General features: G+C 42.4%; 1 protein-coding gene across 4 annotated transcripts in view; it reads right to left on the minus strand.

Annotated features, from left to right (window-relative positions):
- Positions 1–1571: 1571 nt before the first annotated feature.
- Positions 1572–14547, minus strand: part of GDPD2 (glycerophosphodiester phosphodiesterase domain containing 2) — a 97154-nt gene continuing 84178 nt past the window's right edge. For all 4 annotated transcript variants that reach the window (XM_069747308.1, XM_069747311.1, XM_069747310.1 and 1 more), the window contains 12 exons: positions 11924–11983; positions 11731–11829; positions 8502–8595; positions 8203–8348; positions 8037–8119; positions 7791–7941; positions 7457–7678; positions 7165–7316; positions 6844–6991; positions 4456–4538; positions 3717–3745; positions 1572–2885 (listed from right to left, as the gene is read on the minus strand). In XM_069747308.1, coding sequence (XP_069603409.1) covers positions 2839–2885; positions 3717–3745; positions 4456–4538; positions 6844–6991; positions 7165–7316; positions 7457–7678; positions 7791–7941; positions 8037–8119; positions 8203–8348; positions 8502–8595; positions 11731–11829; positions 11924–11983 — 1314 coding nt within the window. In that variant the 3' untranslated portion in view covers positions 1572–2838. The remainder of the gene's footprint in view (positions 2886–3716; positions 3746–4455; positions 4539–6843; positions 6992–7164; positions 7317–7456; positions 7679–7790; positions 7942–8036; positions 8120–8202; positions 8349–8501; positions 8596–11730; positions 11830–11923; positions 11984–14547) is intronic.

The raw sequence follows: 14547 nt of genomic DNA on the forward strand, positions 1-14547 counted from the left end.
TTACAAGACAGGTGACACATGACGTATGTGCCATGGCACTATTTTCTTGACCTTAAGATGTACTGAATTTTTGGGTAGCTTTTCCTTGTGGTACACTATGCTACTATTTTTTTTTTTATTCAATAGGTTGCACACTCTAAACTAGTCCCCCATGTAAATTGCTCTTTTTATACACATATAAGTGTGCACCACATTCAATATGATTTCCACCATCAGTAGAGAAGGTCTTACATTTTTTTTCCATGTTCACAAGATGCAGATCATTTAGGGATGCATTTATTAAAGGTCATAAGAGCTTTTGTACACTTCTCTAGCAAGTACTCCATATTTTTATAAATACCCTTTGCTTAAAGGGAACCCGTCAGTTGATTCATGATGCCCCAGACCAGTGAGGAAAAATCAGAATGTGGCTGCATGATAGTCAGGCATGTTTGTAGATGTACTTTAAAGATCTGGCAGGGGACCATGGTCCCAGACTATACTAGTCCAGTGCCACAAAGGGCCTGCTTCTACCAGTATCAGTAGAGTTGATTGACAGGTCTTTCCCAATCTACACACATGGGAAGCCCTATCAACAAACTAGAGTGATGAGGATAGAAACCAGGCCCTGGGTGGCAGTGGACTAGTCTTGTCTATTCTTCTGGTCCCCAACCGGATTATAAAGTATGCTTTCTCTGTTACCCCGGATTCATGCTGCTAGCAGTATGAATTGACTGACAGGTTTCCTTTTGAAGGAAATTTGTCATCAGGTGTTTGCTACCCTATCTGAGAGCAGCATGATGTAGAGCCAGAGACCCTCATTTCAATGATGTATTATTTACTGGGCTGCTTGCTGCAGTTTTATCTGCTGCCGTTTTATCAGTTCTTTGAATGCTGATTTTGTCTATCCCTGCCCAATCCACTGATTATCAGCTTTCTGCTTATGCTCAAATGTACACAGAAAGCTGCTAGTCAGTGGTGGGGACAAGGTTGGGCTACCTACTGATAAAGCAATGAGGTTATAAAAGCAACAACAAGCAGCAGAAGTCAGGGTCTCTGCCACTAAATTATGATACTCTAAGATTAGATGCCAAAAACCTTGAGACAGGTCCCCTTTAATTTCAAGGCAATTGGAGAAAGTTTAAGGAGGGTCAAAATCTCTTTGTACAGGTAACAAAGGTTCTTGACAAGATATCACTAGGCGGGAAATGGCCATAGGTTGGGAGAAGTGACCTTATGCTGTTTTCGTACATTTATGGTACGCCATAAAGAAGCATTAGTGGTGAGTGACCTGAACTTCCTACAAAAGAAGACCATCCAGCAATGCCAGCCTGAATGCTTACCTTTACACATGGTTCCTCCACTTCTTGAAGACAAACATTGTTTCCATCCACCCTAAAAATTCCTTGTAGCATGTTAAGCTATTTTCAACTGTGTTAGCATTATCCATGGGTCACTTTTATAAAGCAGGTGTAAACTTTGCCAAGGTTTTTAGTTTTCATAGTAGTCCTAGTTCTGGGCAGCGCGGGGCTCAAGCTGTGTCGTCTTTGGATGTGGAGTGAACACATTTTAAGGCAACTATAAAACTCAGCCTCAGTCCAAAACCCACAAGTAATTTATTAAGTACAGCATGAAAAAAATAATTTCTTGTGCCATTCATTGTTATAAAATATTCTGTAAAAGTGGGAACACACAACCAGGACAATATCTTCTATTTACAAATGTAGTACATATTACACAGCAGCCAACCAGACACATACACATGGAAAAAAAGACTGTAGAGTTCTATAAATATAAGGGCACTGCGCCAGCGGTGTGCCAGATTCATTAAATCAGTGCATGCCCAGTTAGTGAATTTGCCATTGGCCAAAAAGAATCATGTCAAACCTGCAGTTCTTTTCTGACAATTTTCAACTTAGAAAAGTCTTGGAAAATGCTGCTGAATAAGTTATGTTCAGTGCAACTCGTTTCAACACACAGAATTCTGTTGATGCTCTAAGTGGCACAGGAGCGCCGCAATATGGTATTCGGCCCAAGAAAACAGTTTTTCTTCTCAGTATGCCACCGACACACAGGGGTTATGCGCCAAGTATGGAAACGGAAAGTGTTAAGCAGCATTAAAAGGGTTAACCCACCAAAAACATTCATTAGCTAACCACATGTCCGCCATGCACATGGTGCAGTATTGAGCATGCAGTCACTTCCGTGGGAGCGGTAATGTGGGTGTGCGCAGGGGCGTAACTATAAAAGGTGCAGAGACTGCAATCACACCCGGGCCCTGGAACCTAGGAAGCCCCAAAAGTCCATTTGGTCCACATGAAAAGACCATTATTTTAATCAAGATATGTCATAATTGGGGGCCCCACTGGAGGCTTTGCATTAGTGCCCACAAGCTTCAAGTTACACTCCGATAGACAGCAAATGGAGAGATTATTCTAATCGGTAAAGGGATAGGGGATTAGTTTAAGGGGATTTTCCCACCAACATTTAAGAAATTATACAACCAATGTTCTGGAATGTTGAAAATTGAAACATTTCTCAAAAAATAACGTTACCCTGTTCAATATCTCGTAATTCGTGGCCCAGTAAACAGAAATACATCCTTATAATTTTATCACCAAACTATGGAAATATGCGGAATATAAACATCCGAAAGTGACCCACACAGGTCAAAAATTCACGTAGCACTTTTGTATAGAGCAATCTTAAGTGCGTCCGATGACTCAGTAGCTAAGACTCGTCAGACGTCAGGCAGCATGAATTAGTCCGGCTCAGCCTCCTCATGCTACCGTCTCCAGCCTGAGATGATGTGGAGGACACAAGGAATTGTCTTTTCTAGGAATTAGACGTCCAGTGTGGCTACGCGACCAAACTCTCAATCTTCATCAGTAATACGGTTTCTGACTCTGACAAGCAGAAAGGTATAAGGTGTTAAGTTCAGCACTAGTTGTTTTGTCCAATGATAATGATGGCTACACTCTGCATGTCATATACAGAATAAGGCCTCCTGCCCTTGATCATGTATCACCCATTTTAAAAGGGAATCTGAAGCAGACACATGCTGCCCGATCCAAAACGCTGCAGCACTTCAGAGAAAAATGTACTTTCAAAGCCACCGGAAGCAAAGTTGTATGGTAGACAAGGAGGACAGACAGGTTCTCGGCAGCTTCTCCCCACTCGCTGCTCTGGATTGGCAGGTGTCTCTCTTTGTGTTTGGTTCCCGAGGCAGCCAAGGAATGTTTTTCTTGAAAACACAGCCAGGTATATTGGACTCTGAAATGCTGCAGAGTTCGTACAGCCAGTGTCAGACACATGCTACTCGTGGATCGGGCACCATGTATCAGCGGTCACGTTCCTTTAAATCATTAGAATATTTATGCTTATAAATTCTAAAATCTACAAATAATAGAGTTGGTGTTATGACACCCCAGTACTTCCGTTCTGCTCAACCTTAATGAGGAGTGTGGATAGCACCTCACCACTCCATGTATTGGCTATGGAGCTAATAGCAAGAGCATCAGTCCTGGAGAGTTAGAATAAAGTAGTCCTGTGCATGCTTGACCGCTACTCCATTTAAAGCCTCGGAATTTGGGCAGTCAGTGACACAGGGTTAAGGCCCGGGATCAAGTTTTAAGTGAAGTTTTAGCCAGACTGCTGTATAGCTTAGGGTTAGTAGGCTTGCATTGCTAGATCAGTGATTGTGGCCATTTATAATACCACAGATGAATGTATCATACCTTCGTCTTCTTTTTTTCTGAAACATGCTCTAGATGAAAAGAAAGAAAGTGTTTAGAACAAAATCCACCAGATCTACAACCTCACATCACATCACATCACAGGAGCGGTCAGCCTGCCTGACCTGTCTGTTTCAGTAAATGTGCATGTCATTTCATATGCAGTCAGCTTCCTCTAAGGGCAGATCATTTAACATAATTTGAGCCATTATGGATGAATAAAATAAATTCTTAGTATACGTTCATGCCCAATACCACCACTTCCATTATCCCCTTTACAATACAAACAATTTAATAACCAAATACCGTAATCACATTATAGAAGATTAAAGTGAACCTGACAGACAAACTCGTAATGCCGGAATAATTGGCAGCATAAACCGGCTGCACTGCGGCTTATAAAAACACAAAAAACAAAAACCTGCTCTTCACAGCCAGCTGGGGATCATGTGTTGGAATGGCTAGCCTCGCTCCTCCACTGGAATGACAGGTCTATGCCCATGTGTATAGAGAGAATAGGTTGGGGAGATACCGCTGCGGACTGTTCTCTTCGAGTAGCCATCCGAAACGCATGGTCCTCCCCTTTAGCTTTAACAAATAAACCTCTCTAGATCCAAGGCTATAGGAGATAGTGACCCATAACCAACTTAGACCATCATGAATAGCAATAACTTCTTCCACATTTTAGACCTTAAAGAGTATGATAGGAATGCCAATATGTTGTACTTTTCACCCTACTTACCTAAGCACAAGAAATGCCCAAATTATGTGAATAAATGCTACAACATCTGCTATAATCCAGATGATTAAATAGTTGTCCGGATCCTAGAGAGAGAAGACAATGGACCTCTTAGTTGGTTTATAATCTTTATTTTATCATCTTTATTTTTTATAATCTTTATTTTACTTTTAGTCACAAATTTGTTCAAAACATTGTCACATCCCCCCTTGTGCAACAAATCCTGTGTGGTGCACAGAGCACGCTAAATCTTTCTTGTAGAGATTTTTTTTTTTGCTGAACTTCTAAAACCTCACGTAATATTACTGCAAAATCCCATGGTCTTACAATGCAGCATGCATGGACAGGGCATGCAGATAGCCCCAAAAGGTGTAACTTTCCCTGCGGACCTTTTCATTTAGCTGTTCCACAATTTTATTATACCGTGGAGGCAGCTTGGATTGCAATTACAGTACAGAGTTGTTTTAGAAAGAAAATAACCTGGACAAAGACGGCAGCGACATGTACGTGGACAGCCATGACAAGCCATTGGCACAGGATAGCCCTGGATTGAATGGCTGTATTGAGAGTGGGACTAAAATGGTTAAACACATAACTAATTATTGCTGTTAAAGGGACTCTGTCACCCCAACATCGTATATGAGCTAAGCCCACCAGCATCAGGGGCTTATCTACAGCATTCTGTAATGCTGTAGACAAGCCCCCAATGTATCCTGAAAGATGAGAAAAACAGGTTATATTATACTCACCCAGGGGCGGTCCCGCTGCGGTCCGGGTCCGATGGGCGTCGCGATCCGGGTCCAGCGCCTCCTATCTTCTTACGATGACGTCCGCTTCTTGTCTTCACGCCGCAGCTCCGGCGCAGGCGCACTTCTCTGCTCTGTTGAGGGCAGAGCAAAGTACTGCAGTGCGCAGGCACTGGGAAAGGTCAACAGGGCAGACAAAGTACACCTGCGCCGGAGCCGCAGCAAGAAGACAAGAAGAGGACATCATCGAATGAAGGTAGGAGGCCCCGGACTCGGAGGCCCGAACTCGGACGCCCATCGGACCTGAACCGAACCAGGATCGCCCCTGGGGGAGTATAATCTAACCTCTTTTTCTCATCTTTCAGGATACATCAGGGGCTTATCTACAGCATTACAGAATGCTGTAGATAAGCCCCTGATGCCGGTGGCCTTACCTCATATACGATTTTGGGGGTGACAGGTTCCCTTTAAAAGCAGGTGCCAGTTATCTAAAAGCCGTTCTCTGCTGTGTATGGAACAGGCTCAGCTCCTGAGCCGACTTCTAGACAGTTTGTATATTCTGCCCGTGTTTCCTCCTGATTCTCCAGTTTCCTCCCACACTCCAAAGACAAACTGATAGCGAATTTAGATTGTGAGCCCCAATGGGGACAGTGATGATAATGTATGTAAAGCGCTGTGGAATATGATGGTGCTATATAAAAGAGTAAAACAAATAGATGAGTCACTGATGGAACAAGTCATCACGAAGATCAAGGTTGAAAAGCGATGAAATGGAAACAATGATTAAAATCATAGAAAAATGCACTTGTGAATCACTGGATACAGTATCTGTAGTGTATAAAACACACAGTCTACAAAAGCTCCTGTGTACAATTGATACCTACCCTTCTATGATCACTGTATGGTGGTAGTATCGCTTGTTTTTATTGATCAGTATAAGAGTGGGGTATTTGTTGCTTATATAGGAGCATTTCTAGCAATACTGGTCTTGGTATAGCGGATTTTATTAATGATCAGCATGGTGGTAATAATTGATCACTATGTGCTGGTAAAATGTGGTCATTATCTGGAGGTTTTTTGTCCTCCAAAGTCAAGCAGGGCCATACTTGTAAGAGACCCCCCCATCTAGGGAAGCATGTATAGAGGGGCAGCATGAGCTTAATTGTTTTGTGGAGACTATGTAACCGATCATGGAGCTTTGTATTATAAATATGATCCCCATAGGGCATCTCATATTCCACATTAGATAAAAGTTGACCCATCCCACCAGTTTCGGCATTGACTATGTAATGTGTATGGGGCTCCCACCAACTCTCTCCCAATAGATTGAGCCGGGGGAGAGAAGGATCCGGCCATAGAAATTTCAACTGCTGATCGTATGGTTTGTTGGGTAGAGGGGATGTTGTCAGAGGAGTCCGGCAGCTGCTATCTCACAGAGAACATATGAGCGCTCGATCGAGATGAGCATAGCCTGTGTATCGGGGAGTCGGGGGGATAGCCATCAATCGAACAATCTTGGCTGACCGCTATTAAATGTGCCAGCTTAAGCTTTGTGTGAATCAACATCTGGTGCTAATAAAATGACAGCTGAGAAGATGGATATGTTAAAACCTCATAAGGTTGTGCGAACCATAAATTCACTAACCATGAGCCATATTGGTTGTTTCAGATCCTTGAGAAGATGGCATGCATTAGTGGTGACAGAAGTGGCTCCAGCACACCAAGCATAGGAGAACAACCAGGGTTCATTAACCACAAATAGATTCACAGAAATATTATCTTGACGATACGACCTGGATAAGATGAGAAGAAAACAGAGCTTACATGTATATGTTAAAAACTGCAAATTATTTCAACAGACTGAACAATATACGGGAAAATGGATTGAATTCACTGATACAGTATTGTGTGAGTATGGCGGCAATAACGATACTACACATCTTACGTCAGCGTTAATGATTCTTACCTGATGTCACTCACACTTATATTTGTATATGATAGATTTACAGCATCAAAAGCATCAGTGTCATTGTTTTCTCTCTTTCTACCATAGATCTGTTTGAAACCTGGAGCGGTCCTCATTACTTCCTCCCGCTCATCGTCTGGAAGCCACAGTATCTGCAGAGCACGAGAGACACAATTTTATAAGCAGAATCTGTGGATTTTAATCATTACTGGTAAAATGGTGATCGGGGACTCAAAAGGTGTAATAGTAATCCATGAGATCTCTACTTCCCAGCACAGTACAGAAGCCTTACCAGATCCTGCGGTATAGAACCATTCAAAATTGTATCAAGAGTGACATTCACAAAGCTCTCGTAATACGGGTGTCCTGCAGGCGGCTGGCGCAGGTCAAACATTATAGAGATGTTACGATCCTTGCATGCCATCAATACTTCCTCCAGAGAAGGAATTTTCTGCTGCAGAACCTCTTGACGGTCAGTATCTGTCAGTGAACCGTCTGTTCCAAAAGGGTTTCGCTAAAAGGAAAACAACAGTAAGGCAAAAACAAAATAGAACAAAAAAAAAGAAAACTCATCAACAGGACCCTGGAAAAGGTTCATTTAAAAAGAATTAAAAAAAAATTATTACCTGCAAAAACCATCCACTAGCATTTAATGTCTGGAGTTCAGACCAGGTAAAATTTGAGCAGTTTTGACGTGAACGTAATGGAAAAACTTGATTCACATTGGTTGTCCTCAGTAGAGTTTCATCATGCATTAAAAAGGGGACTCCATCCGAGCTGAACGGTTGGAGAGAATAAAGACTATTGGAATTTGTAGTACTGGAGGCTGGAAGTGGTGGAAAAAATATATATACGTATATATGTTCTCCTACCTGACCATGACATCAGTCTCGAAGACCTTTACTCCAGAATTCACCATCTTATCAAATGACATCATTGTGTTTTCTGGAGACAACTGAAAAAGAAAACCCAGAGATTGTTCTAGGAGAGCAGTGACAACTGATGGCAATCTTGTACTAATCGCCCCAGATAACGTACCATTGGCGCCCCACGATGACCTATGAGGTTTGGTTTTAATGGAAGTTCTGATGCCTTCATGATGCAGGGTGAAGAAATGAAGAGCGGACTCACAAACAGAGCACCAACGAGGCAGAAGTATACTAATGGAAGTAGACACTTCAACACTGCAAGGAAAAATAGACCATCAATTAATAAATATAAATAAATATAAAAAAATAGAATACTAATATTTATCTCTAATTGTCCTGCAGTCCGCAAATCGTCACGACAAAATTCAGATACAGTATGGAATTGTGAATGAAAGCCAAAATAATTACCTTTATTTTTTGTTTCCCAAAAATATCCAGCAAGCACCCAGGCCAGAGCAGACACGCCAATCACAGCACCAATGTGCAGGAAAGGACTAGTTGCCTAAAATAAAAGGACAGTAAAAAGTACCGTATATATTTTTACACAAACAAAGTTTCTCATACACAGGTGATCTGCAAAAGAAGAAGACAAGCATGAGATTATAATTATATATATATATATATACACATACACATATACACACACACACATATATATACACACATACATACATACATACATACATACACACAGATATATATATATATACATACATACATAGTGGGTGAAAAGTATTACACACGTCCCCAACTGTAAGTAAATATATTTCTAAAGGTGCTATTGACATGAAATTCTCACACGGTGTTGGTAACAAACCATCCAATCGACATGGGCAAGGAAATAAAACCATAGATGTCCATAAATTATGTATAATAATAATAAGTAAAACTATTTAACACATGAAGAAAGAGGTGCAAAAAGCCATGGAATTTCATGACACCAGGTGAAATCTAGCAGTAATTAGAAAGCAATGCTGTCACTTAGTGAAAAATAATATCAGCTGGCTCAACTGATGGCCTATAAAAAAGCTTCTCATTACCGAGGTGCCACACAAGAAACATCTTATGATGGGTAACACCAGTGAGCTGTCTCGAAAATGGAGCTTCTTCCCAGATACAGCTCTGGCAAAAATGAAGAGACCACCACATCAAATCCCTGTCATGAGCAGCCCAATCTCCAGACCTGAACCCCATTGAAAACCTCTGGAATGTAATCAAGAGGATGATGGATAGTCACAAGCCATCAAGCAAAGAAGAACTGCTTACATTTCTGCACCAGACGCAGTGTGAAAGACTGGTGGAAAGCATGCCAAGACGCATGAAAGCGGTGATTAACAATCATGGTTATTCCACAAAATATTGATTTCTGAACTTTTCCTGAGTTACAACATTAGTATTGTTGTTTCTAAATGATTATGAACTTGTTTTCTTTGCATTATTTGAGGTCTGAAAGCACTGGATTTTTGTAAAATTTTGACCTTTTCTTATTTTCAGAAAAAAAAAAAAAACAACTTGGAACTTCGGAGACCTGTTGTCAGAAGTTTATAGACTAAGAGAACAATTTACATTTTATGCAAAAATATACCTATAAAGAGAAAAATCAGACAAACTAAACATTTTGCAGTGGTCTCAATTTTTGCCAGAGCTGTATGTAGCAAAAAAAATCAACACATTTTATTTTTACCCCTCTCTGATACGTGAAGGTTAAATATTATTTGACGTTAAAACAGGATGGAAAATGAAATGTAAATTTGTGGTCCATGACATGCTGTGCTGCAGAAAACCTGGAAATGTAGACAAGTCTGCATTCAGTTACACCAAGATTTAAGAAGTTGATCATTAAAAAGGTCATGAATAGTAAAGTTTATTAGCAGAAACATGCATTCCAGAGCTTGTGAAGAGTCAGGGGAGCAGCTCGTCCTGTTATCCTACGTGTCTAACACTGGAGCAGTCATACAGGCTCCTGGGAGACGGCACAGAGCACCACTGTCTGCAGAGAGGGGACCAGGTAAGAGGAAGAGGAGCTCAGTCTAAGGACCAGACATAGGTGAAGTGCTCATCTGCACATATAGGACTAAGATTTTTACATGAAAACAAAATGCTAGTAAAGCAAATGCAAAAAAAAATCTACTAAATTATGCAGCCTATTATTAATGTGTTACTCATCAATGGTGTACAGGTAATAATGCTACTTCCAATTATTGCAATGGCTTTTCACATGCCACTTTACATTAGGCTGTGAAAAGTTATGTCCAGGTCCCCCTGGGTGTGTGATCCTGGGACAGTCGCTCCATCACAGTGCTCACTCCCCTCTGCAAGGTGGGACATAATAGCAAGGAGCGAGGATTGTGGCTCAAGGGAGCGATTCGGCCAACACCTGACATGTTTGAGTCCTATGAGGAGTTTTACGTAGGGAGCCCCCTCTCTCACATTGGCCCCCGTGCAATGAATCACGGGGTACTGAGGAATTGGTACATCAGCAGAATTCTGTTAGCCAGGCATAAAACACCGCACTGTGCATTATAGAAGTGATCAAAGCAAAATATGTTTTAACACCTTTGACTAAAAATTATGTAAAAAAAATGAAGAGTTTAAGGCTATGTGCACACGTTCAGGATTTCTCGCAGAAAATTCCTGAGAATTCCGGACATTTTCTGCAAGAAATCCGCAAGAAAACCGCATGCGTTTTTGCCGCGATTTTGCAGCGGGTTTTTCCAGACACTTCCCAATGCATTTTGGAGTGGGAAATCCGCAAAAAAAACGGAAAATTAATGAACATGCTGCGGTTTTTACCGCGATACGTTGCCCTCCTTTGTACTCTCTCTAGTTCCATTATATCCTTCCTGAGCACCGGTGCCCAAAACTGGACACAGCACTCCATGTGCGGTCTAACTAGGGATTTGTACAGAGGCAGTATAATGCTCTCATCATGTGTATCCAGACCTCTTTTAATGCACCCCATGATCCTGTTTGCCTTGGCAGCTGCTGCCTGGCACTGGCTGCTCCAGGTAAGTTTATCATTAACTAGGATCCCCAAGTCCTTCTCCCTGTCAGATTTACCCAGTGGTTTCCCGTTCAGTGTGTAATGGTGATATTGATTCCTTCTTCCCATGTGTATAACCTTACATTTATCATTGTTAAACCTCATCTGCCACCTTTCAGCCCAAGTTTCCAACTTATCCAGATCCATCTGTAGCAGAATAGACAACTTTAACTATTTCTATCACAATACAAACCATGTGTTTTTTTTTTGTAATAGAAAAATGAATAAAATATGGTTAAAAAAAGTTGCAAGTTCTCACTGTAAATTATGTCTTGTTCCCAAAAAGAATTTGCGCTCATCAGCAAGAAGTAAAGGTGGCGATACAAAATTACATTGGAAACGCTGTCAAATTTTAAGCGTAAAAACAAATCAACTTAGCAGGAGTAACTAAAATGGCAACTCTGTGGGGTAGGTACAGTATAACCTAGTGATTACAATGACTAATACAACCTGCCTCACAAAAGAAGTTTTGTGGCTACACTGATAATGGAAACATAAAAAACAGTATTTCTTGTCTTTTTTTGAAAGCCATGATGGGGGGGGTGTAAGAATATTGCTGGACTTCCCTGTAGACAGAGCCAGCTGTAAACTTACCTGCAAAGAGATGGCAACCGCTTTCCACTCTATTTTCCACCTCAAATCAAGGCCAATAATACCAAGGGAAACCAGGGCGACGCACAACCACAAAAAGATCTAACAAATGAAAAAATAAAACAATGTCGGTGTTAGGAAAGTTAAAAACGAGCGCAATGCAAGAAAGGAACAGGAGTGGGCACTGAGGTCTCACCTTATGTAGCCAGTGCAGATTGAGAGGCTGCGCGCACACTGCCAGGCACATGGAGAGTAACTGCAGGAACACAAAGGAAATGTGAACTGGTCATTACAAGTGTGCAATCTCCTGCATGACCAGCAGAGGGCAGTGGCACAACACGATTGCTGGAGATGTGCGCAGACTTGTAGCCGCCAACATCTGAGTCACAATATTCATATTATACAGCGAGACCTTCCACTTCTACATCAGAGCTTTGTTTCTCATTAAATCTGTCAGTTTAAGCTTTTTTTGTTTTTATACAATGGGCATATACTTTCCTGATTTATGCTTGACAAACCAACTTTACTAGCAAAACCATTTTGAAAAAAAATAACCCTTGTAAAATTATTATTATTACTATTTATTGTTATAGCGCCATTTATTCCATGGAGCTTTACATGTGAGGAGGGGTATACATAATAAAAACAAGTACAATAATCTTAAACAATACAAGTCATAACTGGTACAGGAGGAATGAGGACCCTGCCCGCGAAGGCTCACAATCTACAAGGGATGGGTGAGAATACAGTAGGTGAGGGTAGAGCTGGTCATGCAGCGGTTTGGTCGATCGGTGGTTACTGCAGGTTGTAGGCTTGTCAGAAGAGGTGGGTCTTCTGGTTCTTTTTGAAGGTTTCGATGGTAGGCGAGTCTGATGTGTTGGGGTAGAGGGTTCCAGAGTAGGGGTGATACGCGAGAGAATTCTTGTATGTGATTGTGGGAAGAGGAGATAAGAGGGGAGTAGAGAAGGAGGTCTTGTGAGGATCGGAGGTTGCGTGTAGGTAAGTACCGGGAGACAAAGTCACAGATGTATGGAGGAGACCGGTTGTGGAAGGCGTTGTACGTCATGGTTAGAGTTTTGTAGTGGAGTCTCTGGGCAATGGGGAGCCAGTGAAGGGATTGACAGAGGGGAGAGGCCGGGGAATAGCGGGGGGACAGGTGGATTAGTCGGGCAGCAGAGCTTAGAATAGATTGGAGGGGTGCGAGAGTGTTCGAGGGGAGGCCACAGAGCAGGAGGTTGCAGTAGTCAAGGCGGGAGATGAGGGCATGGACTAGGGTTTTTGCAGATTCATGGTTGAGGAATGAACGGATTCGTGAAATATTTTTGAGTTGAAGTCGGCAGGAAGTGGAAAGGGCTTGGATATGCGGTTTGAAGGAGAGATCAGCGTCAAGGATTACCCCGAGGCAGCGAGCTTGTGGGACTGGGGAGAGTGGGCAGCCATTTACTGTAATGGATAGGTTCGTTGGGGGGGTCGCGTGAGATGGGGAAAAACAATTATTTCTGTTTTGTCCATGTTAAGTTTCAGAAATGTAGCGGAGAAGAAGGATGAAATAGTGGACAGACATTGAGGGATTCTGGTTAGTAGGGAGGTAATATCTGGTCCAGAGATGTAGATCTGTGTGTCATCAGTATAGAGATGATACTGAAAACCGTGAGATTCTATGCGCTGTCCCAGGACAAAGGTGCAAATGAAGAAGAGCAGGGGTCCTTGAACTGAACCTTGCGGGACTCCGACAGATAGGGGGCGAGGTGAGGAGGTGGTGTGTGAGTGGGAGACGCTGAATGTCCGGTCTGTTAGGTATGATGAGATCCAGGATAGGGCCAAGTCTGTGATGCCAAGGGATGAGAGGGTCTGTAATAATAGGGAATGGTCCACTGTGTCAAAGGCAGAGGACAGGTCCAGGAGGAGGAGGATAGAGTAGTGTCGCTTGCTCTTGGCGGTTAAGAGGTCATTGGTGACCTTAGTTAGGGCAGTTTCAGTGGAGTGGTGTGACCGGAAGCCAGATTGTAAGCGGTCAAAGAGGGAGCAAGAAGAGAGATGGGAGGACAGTTCAAGATGGACGTGTTGTTCCAGTAGCTTGGAGGCATAAGGGAGAAGTGATATAGGGCGATAGCTAGATACAGAGGATGGGTCAAGAGAGGGCTTTTTGAGGATGGGTGTGATGGAGGCATGTTTAAAGCTTGAGGGGAAAACACCAGTTGTTAGTGATAGGTTGAAGAGATGGGTTAGGGTTGGGATGAAGACTGTGGTGAGGTTTGGGATGAAGTGGGATGGGATTGGGTCAAGTGCACAGGTGGTGAGATGTGATCTTGAGAGTAGAGTGGAGAGTTGATCTTCTGTAATATAAAAAATATAAACCTATATACGTAGGTCATGTACCTTTAGGTTATTAGTGATTTTTTTTTAGTAAGCTGTTCAGGGGGCAGAAGGGGGTGCAGATCTGACTTCCATTCATCTGTGTGATTGCATCTAGAGGTACCGTCACACATAACGATATCGTTGCTTTTTGTGACGTAGCAACGATATCGTTAACAAAATCGTTATGTGTGACAGCGACCAACGATCAGGCCCCTGCTGGGAGATCGTTGGTCGCTGGGGAAAGTCCAGCACTTTATTTTGTCGCTGGATCTCCCGCTGACATCGCTGAATCGGCGTGTGTGACGCCGATTCAGCGATGTCTTCACTGGTAACCAGGGTAAACATCGGGTTACTAAGCGCAGGGCCGCGCTTAGTAACCCGAGGTTTACCCTGGTTACCGTTGTAAATGTAAAAAAACAAACACTACATACTTACATTCCGGTGTCTGGTCAGGTCCCTTGC

Source organism: Ranitomeya imitator, chromosome 2, assembly GCF_032444005.1.
Source record: "Ranitomeya imitator isolate aRanImi1 chromosome 2, aRanImi1.pri, whole genome shotgun sequence".
Classification (NCBI taxonomy): Eukaryota; Metazoa; Chordata; class Amphibia; order Anura; family Dendrobatidae; genus Ranitomeya; species Ranitomeya imitator.